The sequence below is a fragment of the Cynocephalus volans genome, chromosome 8 (genome assembly GCF_027409185.1).
Source record: "Cynocephalus volans isolate mCynVol1 chromosome 8, mCynVol1.pri, whole genome shotgun sequence".
Taxonomy (NCBI): domain Eukaryota; kingdom Metazoa; phylum Chordata; class Mammalia; order Dermoptera; family Cynocephalidae; genus Cynocephalus; species Cynocephalus volans.
The window spans coordinates 60,529,694-60,542,850 of record NC_084467.1 but is presented as its reverse complement, the minus strand read 5'-3'; the positions used below and the strand labels follow the sequence as shown (position 1 = coordinate 60,542,850).

Genomic DNA, 13,157 nt, shown 5'->3' with positions numbered 1-13,157 from the left:
CTCCTCTAATTCTCCCTGACAATTAATATGCACCCCAAATAGAGAACCACCTCTTTATTATAACAAGCCAATTACATCTCAAGACTCACTAGTAAAAAGGGAAGTTCTGTAATATATTTTAATGGTATTAGGATAGGGCTTCACTGTTAACTTTTCTAACAAATGAGACATGCTCATGTGTACGTAAAAATGTAGTTACATCAGATTTGGTTACACTAGGCATTTCAGATACATAGTCATTGTCGAAAAGAAAAAATTTTCTCTTAATTTGGGCATTAAAAAAAAATTTTTTTTTATCATAACTTGAAGACTAACACCAGGGTATATATGGCCCGAGAACTGAAACTTGTTAGAAATTTTAATACAAATTTCCCTAAAGGTATCTCCTGTACTAAGCACAAACCCTAATCCAGGCTCAAGGAAAAACTGACAATATATCCACAGGAATTTAAGCCACCTTCTTTAGGAATTTTACCATGTAACATTGTGATTTTGAAAGGATACAATGAGATTTTTTTTTAAAAATGTAAAGCACCACTAACAATGTTGCAACCGGAGCAATGAAAAGAATGCCTTAGCCATTCTAGTACTTAAACACACAGAACTTTGTACTTTTCTGACATCCGTGTTTTTACCACTAAATTAAAAAGCTCTTTTAAGCATCTTATGTTCTCAAAACCTAACACAATGCCTTGGGAAATAGCAGGTACTTGTGTTTCTTAGAAAGTAATCTCTATTTCTTTAACAATGTCTACTGATAAAATATAAGCTTCTTAAAGAATATAAATAGAATGAACAGTTCCTTAGAAAAAAAAATCAGCACCACCCACAGGCTCACAATGTATTTCCATGTACTTGGCAATCTTAAAAATGATTCATTTTTCCTACCCACTAATGTCATAGGAATGCTACAATTATTATTTTGACTATATCAAAACCTGTAAGTAGTGGTGAGGTAATGATCAAATATGAATAATTTGAATACTGTAAAAGACAGTAGTAACCCATAAGGGAAAATAATTCAAATTTCCCACTTCAATTGGTTTCCTTAAATAGATTTTAAAACAAGAAGTTTCTGTTGCTATTTGGCCCCACAATTACATTCTTACACTTCCTCAAAATTCATTTTTAAAAGACACATTAATATAAGAGAATTCATGTCTGAAATTAATTTTAATACCCTAGAATTTTCTGCAAGTACCACTTATAAATATGTGAACGTCTTTATTCCCTACCTTTAAGAATATAGATGAGGCAGGGAGAACTAAGAAGAAAGACAGAGAAAAGTGAATTCTGTAGGAGGTTTTTGTCCTCCACCTAGGAGTGGTGGTATAGTTTCCAGTGGTTCTTAAACTGTCTTCCAAGGATTGTTTCAGAATCTTCTAGGATGCACACAGAAAAATCAGATTTCTGTTGTTCATTTAAAGCCCAATGGATCAGAGAACCTTTTTTACAGGAGGGCCCTCTTTCTTAACAAATCTCCAGTTGATATTCATGCCCATTAAGGTATGAGAATCTCTGGTTTAGGCCATTGATAGCGTCTTACAATTCCCACCTTAATACTTTCCTAACCATTCAAGCAAAGAATTTTGAGCTCATAAATATATATACATGTAAGCCCCCAAAGGTGGTGGGTATATGAGAAAAGCCACAATCACCTTAAAGCTTGATTGTGTTGACCTCACACATCTTCTCCCTCATTACATAAACACACAGTAAAATGTTGCATTTATTAAAACAATTTTTTCTTTAAAGATGAACTAAATTCTTTCCCTTACCTAACTACACCAAGTTTTGTACATGAATATGACCATTAAAGTATCCATTTTCGGACATATAAAAGTTACCAATGAATTTAAATTTACTGACAGTGTTAAAGTAGCTTTCAGTAACTTTGACATGTTTCACTGGGATCACTACTTGATGTGCATTCCAGTTGTAATCTCCACTATGAAATCCTGCTAAACCCAATCATTTGAAAATGTACTAAGTATAAAGAATAACAGAACTCACAAACTGCTTAGCTAAATTAACAAACTCCTGATCAAGTGGTAAAGGAGAGTCACATCACTGGGGTTCAATCACTCTGACACTGGTAGTGTGACTTGGGCATACAAAACCACCTATGTGGATTTCAGCTCACTCATTTGTAAAACGTTTTCAAAAACATTCTTCCATTGTGATTGTAAGAAATGATTGTACAATAAATTTGGAAAGAATCTCACAACAGACAATGTTGAATTTCCAATATTCATTTTAGGAACAAAATAACATTAAAAAATAATAAACAAACAAACAAAAGAGAGAATAAGTGTGGGGGATACTGATAGATGCTCTCCAGTAGCTGCAGGGCTGTCATACTGAAGAGAGAGTTAGAATATTATCTACTGCAAAGACAGAATTTTTAGTTTTTGTGGGAAATTATAGGCCAGTAGTTTTTGGCTTATAAGAATCAAGAAACAGATGGATTCAATCATAAAACATTTTAGGAAATCTTACTGAACAGGTTGTCACTGAAATGTTTGGCATAATGTCACAGATTTTCCCCCCAAATAGGAATTTAGAGTTTCAGTAGGTGTGGGGGGGACTCAGTCATACTCCTTTACGTGCTTTAAAATTACCTTTTAGGTGATATTAATGAATTCAAGAACCTCATATTCTACAAGAAGGAGAAAGTTAAACTTAACCCTGTCATTGGTGACAGATGTTACAGAGAGATACCAAGTAGTATTAAGTAGGAGAAGACAGGGAGCAGGGGTGCCATATTTTACAAAGGATGGTCAGGGAAGGCTTCTCTAAAGTGACATTTGAGGAACAAGAGAAAGTAAGCATGACATGGGCCTATCTGGGGCAGGGGGAGAGTTCTAGGTGAATATGAATGCCTTCTTGAGGGAAATTAAAAACATACAAACAAAATTGTTACTAAAATTCAGGTGGCAAATGTGTTCACAATAGACAGAATTTTACATAATCTGGGCCATTCAATCTTTTCTATGAGTAGGAGAGTAAACACGTTCGTAATGCTGAACCTTTTGGACCACTGGGAGTCCACAGCACATTATCCCTGGCAAGTTACCACTGAAAATTCTAGTGAGTTTACAGAAACTGTCAAGAAAGCATTCCCAATTTGCAGGTCAGACTGCTACTGAGACTTTAACTAGTTTAAAACAACAACAAAAAATCCTTAAATAAATAAAAGTAGCCATCTGCAGGACTATTTAAATCTAGAATGCCACTAACGGTAATATAACATTCACTACAGACAAAATGATCTCTTTGTGGGAACATAAAGGAAGGAGCCAAAGATCACAAATGTGTCAATCTACATCTCCTCCCAATACAGGCAAAAGAGTCCTGTTAATACACTACCCCAGATCAAGTAGCTGAACAACTGTAGAGTGTACATCAGCTATGGGCTGTGATGGATCTATTCATTTGACTACAAAACAAAAAGCCAGACTCTAGTCCATCATGACTTCCTCTAAGATACTTCTCATGCAGTAGGTAAAAGATGAACCAGTAAAATGCCTATACCTCTTTATCTTTTTACAAATGCATCATTAAAAAGAGTATCCTCAGAGAATAAACAAAGCATTTTAAAGTCAGCGAGTGCAATAAAATTCCTAACTTATGGGACTGGACAGAATTTTATCATAAATAAATCAAGTACATCAAACACTCCAGTAATAAAATGATCACAATCATCAAATGTATCTCTCCCTGCCATTTTACTAAAAACTAACCAAATGGTTAGTTGTGAAAAAACTGAGTACCTGTTAACAGCAAAACATCTATACATTCATATCATGAAAGCTATTTGTCCTTCATTACCAAAGTCAGTCAAGTTTCTGTTCAAAATAACTACAATAAAAACATACAAGTGTTTGTTAAAGCAACTCCAAAAATCATGCAAATTGCTACTGAATCTCTCTTCACATGTATAAGTACTTCCAAACGTTTATGGAAAGATTCGTATTATCTTTTAATTCTATTTTCAGTATTCATATTTCCATAAAAATTAAAAACAACCTACCAATTTGAAAACACCAACAATCGTAAAAATACTGTAGGTAGGAAGTGATGAAATATGGTAATATTTAATATTTATAAACCTCAATATCAATTTTTCATTGAACAGAAATGTACAAAGTTTAATGATTTATTACATGCAGCATAACAGGAGATTCCTTGAGGATTCCAATTTCCTGTCTGGTACTTAAGTTACACCATAAACTCTCAACATATGGAGGGTACTGAGTGTTTACTAACAATAACCTTTCAATTTTCACTTTTTCACCAATGTCTTCCAAAGAGCACACAACTATCATTCCAAATATTTGTTATAATATTTATTACACCTTATCTTCACAGCTTCCTTATTTTTTCTTACAATTAATCCACTCATTTCATACTTCTACGATAAAATTTTCAAAATGAATGTGAAATAAGACAAACCATACATTCCAATTCAAAATGCCAACACTCATAAAATTCTTTCTCAAGAACTGCAAAATATCATAAATTTGTACATTATTGTAAAAAAGTAAAACCCAAGTTTCAGCTATAATCCATTTTTGATGTTATAAAAATAAGTATTTGGGCTCACTGAATTACCCGCCTGTCAAAGAGGGTACTACCTTTAAATTATATTCGCTGGACCAGAATCACTGAACAGCAATACTTAATAAGTGAAAAACAACCGACAAAGTTCAACACCAAATTAACATAGGCACGAATAATATATCTTTATCCCAAAGAATGCAAAGAATCCAACACTAAGTTTTTTTTAAAAAAGGATTTAACCTACATACGAAATACATAAAGTGCAAGTTTGTCCTGTTTTAAGTGCCCAAAGCAAAACGACCACGTTGACACAATTTAAGGGGAAAAAATTCCCGAGGTTAAGAACCAGTCTCCTAACCCGAAAAAGCCCTGCCCCTGCTTCTCTACATTTTTTTGCAGGCCTAAAACGCAGATTCTTTCATAAGTAAATGCAACAGCCACCATCAACTAAAGCAGCCTCGCCAACGGAAGCAGCGACAGGGCCTAAGAAAATGGTGTGGGTTAGGCCCAGGCTGGGGCGGCGTTACCAAAAACGCTGATGGTGGACGATACTCACTCCGGCGGGAAGAGGCGCAGTTCGTCGATCTTGCCTAGGAAACCGAAGAGAGTCCGCATCTGCTCAGAGCTAGCGCTCGGGGAGACATTAGTCACCTGGATTACCTCGGTGCCGCCGCCTCCGCTGCCACCGCCTCCGCCACCAGGCCCGCCGCTGGGGCCCGGGCCCGCAGTGCTGGGGACGACGGTAGTGTTGCTCATGGCGCTGCTCGAGTTCTCGCTCCTGCTTTAACACATCAAACACACAACAAACAGTGAAAGGGAGGGGGAAGAAGAACCGGTTCGCGGGAGAGGAGAGAGGAGGGTATCCGATGCTACAGCCGCTGCTGCCGCCGCCGCCGTTTCTCCGCCCCGCTGTACGCTGCAGGGAGGAGAAGAGAGCGCGCGGGTTCGAGACCGCGAGAAAACAAACAGCCGCCCCCACCGCGCCTCCAACCTCCTCCCTCGCGGGCCCGAGCTCCCCACAATGCCTTGCGGGGCACGGGCGCGTCACCGTCGGCTCCGCCCTGCTCAGGACCGGCAGGCCTCGCCCGCAGCCAGAGAAACGCGAGGAGTCATCGCCCTTAGCCCCGTCCTGGTTTTTGTTTAGCATTTTTTTTTTTTTTTAGAAGAGAGAACTGGAAGGTATTAACATTTTTTTAAAAAGCAATTGTTCATTCCCCTGCAAAATATTGCATACTTTAACAAGTATTTTTATTAGTGCCCACGATATTTATATCTTTGTACACTGAGAATCATCTAAGGACTGTCCAGTTACTTATATTTCCATCCTAGTTACGAAGATTTTCTCTCCATCACTATAAAATTTCCTGAAATCTTTACTGTACATAAATTTTACTAACATTAAATTTGTAACCAATTTGCTCTGTCACTAAAACCTTCGGAACAGATGTATTTTAATGTTACACTTACTAGTGCTTTAAGTTAAATTAATTTAATAGCTGAATTTTTAAAAGCACATTTTACAATAGTTATGTATGCATATATTCAAGTATATGATCTGCAATTTCGAGAGAAAAACATTTCACATGCATATTATTCTTGCTTAAAATAATGTTGAAGCTTTTGACTATTAAAGCCTTGCCTTAGTTTTCAATCTCATCTGAACTATTTTCTCAACTGCATACACTGTTATCCAGTGACCTGGAACTCCCCAAACATGACAAAAATCTCATTTCTCTGAGTCTTTATACAAGTTATTAATGACCTCCCTAATTTTATCTGTCATACTCCCCCATTGCTACAACTTCTGCAAGGAGAGTTAGGGCTTCCTCTCCTCTGCTCATTAACAGGATATATATGTATTATTATAGTTATTATTGTCATGTATTCTCCCAAAGCTGCACGTTTTACACCTATTGCACCTATTACAATTTCTGTCACAAAGTCAGTGCCCAATAAATGTGCTGAACACAGCACAAATATGCCTTAATGGTAAGTGTCATTTATTCTAAGACAATTTACTAATTTACTTGACCCTGAATATTTCTGGAAGCTAAAACCTGAGGCCTTACAGAATATCTACATTACTGAATACCTCTTGGCATAATGCAGTCAAGAGTGCAGTTTGTGAGAGAGTAGAGCACAAGGTTATTGAGATTTGGATGTAGAGCCAACTGGCTAGCTTTACTTACTAGGTAAGAGACTCACTCACTAGTTCTCATACAGAAAAGGGGTGGGTAGACAATGTGAGCCTCAGCAAAATGACAAGTTAATTGTACGTCACTCAAAAATGTGTATCCGTGCATGTAAAGAATGCCAGGTAGTTTATTTTCTCATTTTGAATCAGACATATGTAACTGCCAATTACAGATTTTTAACAGTTCAACACTTTGAGTGCCAAGCATGCTACAATGTCCAATAATAAAAGGACAACTAACACAAGGGCAGGGTTCATGTAAATGCTAACATGTATTTATTCTCTGTGGTGAGTACACAGAAATCTTTTATTTATTCTATACTTTTCTACATATTTGACATATTTCATAATTAAAATTACAAATTCAAGCCAAAGAATAAGATACTTCTGTGGTAAGATAAAATCCTATAAACCATCAGAAGCCAATGTATGCATAACAACTTACTGAATATACAAATAGATGGTGCTTTGATATGGAGAAACAGAGTGGCAAAAAAAAAAAAAAAAAGAATTTTAAAATATTTTCAAATCATCTAGGACTACAAAAAACCAAAAACCAAAAAACAAACAAAAAAACAAAAAAACCAAACAACAAACACATAACTGAACTTAAAGCCAGAAAACCCACTTAAAATATGAGCCCTGTCATTAAGCATGTGATTTGAAGACTTCACTTCTTAGAATCTACCTCACTTTCCCGATCAGTCCAAATGAGAAGTTGAATAATAATTTTGAAGATCCTTGCAGGTGTAATAAAAAGATAGAATAGTTAACTACTTTGCATTATTATTATCTCTTTCACATAGAAATAAAATATACAGCCAAAGGCAAAAAACAAATATATTGAAACAAATAATAAATATATCCAATCTATACTAGTGTTAAATCACCTCAGATTTGCTTAGGTCCCCAATTAAACAAGACTATAAGAAGTACAGAATTTGGAAAGCGGCATAATGTCTGTCTTATTCACTATATCCCCAGTATCTTATGAGGCAGTCAAAAAAACTCACAAATTTCTTCAAATACTAAGTACCTAATATGTTACAGGGATTTTCCTAGCCACTAGAAATACATCAGGGAAAAGATAATCAACATCCCTGAACTGATCTGATGAAACTTCAGGTCTAGTATGGCCAACTCTCAATAAACAAATGCAAAGATGTAAGGAATAATGTTATTTTTAATAATAACCTGTCATTTTGGTCTGTATTTTCATATTATGGGAAAGTTCATGATTTCTGATAGGCTTTTGAAACAGAAAATAACTTAGAGGTTTCCCATAATATTTTGAAGATCCACAGGGTCCTCCTCATTGGTAGGTAATTACCACTACCACACTGATAAGAAAATTTAAACTGGTGCTTGATATTGGCAGAAAAAATGTCAAAGAATATTAGAGAATAATGCATTACGCAAGTCCTCAAAACAATACCAATCATTTTAGTCATAATGAACAGACTTTCATTTTAGTTCTTTGCAGTCTCAAGCTTCTAAAAGATGTGTATTTATATGGAAGTTCTTGGATAAAAGAGAATAGACACATGTATGTACAATCACTCTACCTGCTGGACACCATGTTTCCAGTCAGATAAGGCAAGTCACTTCTGTTTTGGTTAGCCACCTTTGTTAACACTAATGGAAAAGATGGTGGAGTCCTCCCAACTGACACAACTTCACAATCTGCACAAGTAACAGGTCTTTTATCAAATTAGTTGTTCAGCAGCTCCCCTGCTCCCCCTGCCCCCCACCGCAAATAAACTTTTTTGAGGACAGGGAAGGCAATGTACTAATCTTTGTGTTCCTGATGGCCAATAATATTATACTGGAACAAAGCCGGCATTTGACAAAAACACTGTGTATCATCTATGTGCTAGAAATTACAAATGCCTCAGTAATCTGCTCAACCCTGTATAGCAGGTAGCTTATCACTAAGGTATACAAAAGGGTACATATGCAACAAAGGCTTGGTGAATGAAGACAGCAACGTAAATCCATTAGATTTACAGGGAAATCTGGTTGAGGTAAACTCTCGGAGTATTTGGCTGTAATTTTCCCCCCATACGTATAGAAAGCAGTAAGAGAAATCCATGAAATAAATCGCTGCTTACAAATCCCTAAATTAAAAAAAACTCATCTGGAGATCTTTTAAAATTCTATTTCTAATTCTTTAAATAATTATATTTATTTTTTATTTCTAACTATAAATTTAGATAATTCCATAAATATTAATATCTATTTTAAAATCAGGATTGTAAATCCCCATGCCCTCCTTTCTTCTTCCCCATCTAGATGAAGGGGAGTGACTAAAGGATGAGTTAGCAGTAGGGGACTGACAGAGGAACAGATACCTGGACACACACACAACACAGCAGGACATAAAAAAAGTCTACCTTAGTTTATTTCCAAATACATCTTCTGTATTGTTTAATCTATATTGTCTACCAATAGCAAGGTTTCTATATTCAAGTTTTTAAATTGACACAGCAGGGTCTGTGAACACCCTGAAATTGTAGGCAAAAATCTGTATGTGCCTATTTTCCACAGCTTTGTTTTTATGATTAACATAGAAAAAGTAGTCTGAACATTAAGATACTGTTGCTTACATCCATATGCGTAGTATTCTCAGCTATAGTGCATATGCATTGATTGGAAAATCATGTCAATTTACTTGCACAGATTTGTTTGGCTTCTTGGATTGAATTGGGTTAAAAGAAACACTTGGCTAGAGGAGCTCCAGACACTGATTACTCAATACTATCTTCAATGTTATACAAGATTCTCTTGGAGTCTCCACTGAGAAAAAACCATTTCAGGGAATGCGTCACAATCTTTATTAAAGATACATTCAACGCTACTGGATTTTTTTTTTTTTTAGTTTCAAGCATTTTAATATTAGCTTTGCTTAATCAAGGAACTAGACATTTGTACCATTTGACCTTTAACTTTGTTTCTGTATGCTGCAAAGCTGACTTTCTCATCATGAAGAAAAATTATTTTTAAAGAATAATAAAACTGAAAAAAAATCAAAGTGTACTCAACTCAGTAATAAGACTGAATTACACTGACTGAATGCTTCTAAAATGGCCTTTAATCCTAGTAACACTTAAAAGGTGCTAGAGTGATTAATTATGCAGACCCAAGAGTGGGTCTGTGTGCCATTTGGCTCATTACTCTATACTTCAGTCTCCTTATTGAATTATGGGGATAACAATAATAATGCCCACCTCACTGGAGTTGTTGTGAGGATGAGAATACTAATACAAATGCTTAGAAGAGATTAACTACTACTATAATTTCTACTCTACAAATAAAGAAACTAAGGAAAAGAAAAGTTAAGCAACTTGTTTAACCAAATAATAGTGCAGTGGGCTGGGATTAAAAAGCAAGACCAAACAAGGTATCTCACTCCAAAATCTATATTTCTAGTATGCTGTACTGTCTTTATTATATAGACATTTATTATATACACTATGCTGTATTGTATTTATTATTGTATAATAAACCCAGAGGAAAAAAAAATTAAACTTGTAAAATGGGAATGATAATGATTAATTTCAGATTCTCTATTATCTGATAAAAAACTTCCATTTTGAAAAATGAATGGCAACCATCATTCTCTATTAGGCTATACCCTAAACTTATTCTACTTCACTCACATGAAAGATATGAATCAGAAGTCATGTATTTAGTTTCTTATTTGAGATTTCACATTTTAACATACCTTTTTGTGGCATTTAAAAAAATTATTATAAAGTAAATGCTTACTGCTTAAATTCTCCATTATACTTCCCCATTCCACTCCCCTATGCATGTTTGCAAGTACTAATAGATGCTGCCTCTAATTAACCACGAGCCCAGTACCTTTACATGAAAAATGGTGATAATAATACCATTTGAAGTTTCTAAGATTAGAAATATTATGAATATAAAGCATCTAGCAGAGTGCCCAGCACACAGGCACTCAAAAAATGTTAAAGAAAAGTCAGTTTTCAACTCTCCATTTCCTCATGAATATGAATAATAACAGTAATACTTTTGTCTTACCTCACAGCATTTTTATCCAAATTAAATCGATATGAAAATACTTAGTAAACTATTTAGTGATAGTAAAGATGTGCATTATACTCTTATTAGATGCCCTCTCTCCTTTAAGAGTCTGCTGCAATGCAAACATGACACCAAAATGAGCAGATTTCAAAGTTTCATAATCACTTTGACCCTAAAACAGTACATGCCAATAGCATGCTCAGGTAGATGACAGCTAAATAGAACATTCCTTTTTTGATAAAACAAATGTTTCCATGGAAAACTCTGCAGGAAGGCTTCAATTATTTTTCCACATTTTTAGAGCAAGAGTATTATTCTTATATTGCAAAATACACAACTGCATAAATCCTTGGTTAATATTAAATTAAAAGTACTGTGACATGGGTCAGACAAACAGACTATCAAATGACAAAAGCACAAATTTAAAAAAAATGGAAAATATTATTCATTAAGTACAGGAAACAACCTGAACTCCTGACAATGGATAAAACATGGTAAGTACACTTTACAGGCTGTGACACTTTCCCCCCACAACTGCCATCCTAGTTACTTGTAACTGAATTATAGTTAGTTTCAAGCATCAATTAGCTCAGGTTGAAGTCTAAAGCACTTGGAGATGTAGATCAAGTTATTACGTTGAGAGAGGGAAGAGATGGAGAGGTAACATTTCTAGGAAATGAGCTAAAATGAAGAGCAAAAAAAGACAGCAACTCTAAGATGGAAAATAAAGCTATAATAATGGTACATAAATTTAGTGTTGAGTGAAAAACATGTACCTCCAGAACAAAGAGCAAGGCTGGGTTCACAGATTTGCATTGTAGGTACCAAGTATTTAAATGTTCACTAGTATTTCAACACCCCAATGATGGACACCTTCCAATTCTTTAAGTATATGTAACTGTGATATATAATTTATTTGTTTTTATTTTATTATTTTGTGGCTGGTTGGTATGGTAAATGTGATATTTTAAAGGATGGGAAAAAACTCAAGTAGAAAAAAAACTGTGGGCAGTCTTGAAGGTATTCTGAAGGTTAAACTAGCATTACTCAAATTGCAATTGTGAGTATAAATATGTCACCTATATATCTGGGTATCAAATTTGAAACAAACAATCTACTGACTGTGAGTGTCAACAAACTACCAAATTATCCACATTCCCCCTCTCACCCCCTTTATCAACTTAGGTTGACACTAAGGAAACCATGTCATCTCAGGGACCATATCATGTCTTATTGAAACTATAGGAGAGCTTTGCTCTTATAAAAAAATATTTGCCATTTATAAACTTTTATTGTCTCTTTATAAAGTAAATGAAGTTACAAGTTGAATCCAATTAAACAAAAATATTTGCAGGGGTGATATAAAGTCTAATTTAAACAGTGAATTTTGACTAAAACTGATTTTTAAACAGACTTACTCGATAGCGGTCTTGCATGTGTTAACACAAAGAATGATATTGGGAGGGATGTTCTAGGGTTTGTTGTCCTAATTTCACCTCTGTATTACTTTACAAATTTAAAAGAAAAAAATCATAAAATCCATACATTAATATTACAATCGAGACTCTAAGTCACGGAACATATTAATCTTAGAAAAAAAGAGCAAGAATACTGCACTAGCTATTAAAAGTTAGGAGTAATAATCACCGGGAATAACAGAAAGCATTTCCAGCTGTTTTTAGAACAACCAATAAATCTCAATACCATAGTGCTTTTTTAAATGACATAAGAAAGATTGGCTTATCACCATCCTTGTTTAAGTTTCTTTTTTTTCAATAGGAAGAAAAATAAACCAAAAAATAAAACAAACTAAAAACACTTCAGATAATTCTTTTTTACTGGTTCCTCCACTTCAAGTGGAAAACACTAACATGTAAAAAGCCTTTGCATAAGAGGAAAATGAAAGTGATATTTTCCTAAAGCTGCGAGACTAAAATTCTTTGGTATTAGAAGTAAAGAGAAATATAAGACCCAACATTAGAATCAAATACTAATCCTCTTAGAGCAAGCTAACTGCTTCACAGTTCAAAATATGAAGAGAAGCAGAGGTAACATACAAAGAAAATACAAATGCATAAGTCACAAAGAAAATGAACTCTCTCCATCATAAAAAATTACCATACAGAACTCCAGTAACATCAAAATACAATTCAAAGCCATATCTGAGACTATGATTAAAAATGCAAAATATGTACTGCCTTCAAAGAAACAGCAAAAAATGTTTTCTACTACTTTTAAAAGTTGGCAATTGTAGGCCTGAAGGGAAAACAAATGTGAAATTGCAAATTGAAATTTTTAGAGAAAACTAAAATGTTCTCTCAATAAATAACTTTTACTCTGAGACAGCATC

General features: G+C 34.7%; 1 protein-coding gene across 3 annotated transcripts in view; it reads right to left on the bottom strand.

Moving 5' to 3' along the window:
- The window catches only part of SRSF11 (serine and arginine rich splicing factor 11), a 41,103-nt gene that overhangs the window by 25,286 nt on the left and 2,660 nt on the right, over positions 1–13,157 (bottom strand). For 2 of the 3 annotated variants that reach the window (XM_063105239.1, XM_063105242.1), the window contains exon 2: positions 5,120–5,341. In XM_063105239.1, the coding sequence (XP_062961309.1) occupies positions 5,120–5,319 (200 nt within the window). In that variant the 5' untranslated portion in view covers positions 5,320–5,341. Of the gene's footprint in view, positions 1–5,119; positions 5,345–13,157 lie in introns of all 3 variants that reach the window. The other variant, XM_063105241.1, reaches the window with a different exon arrangement.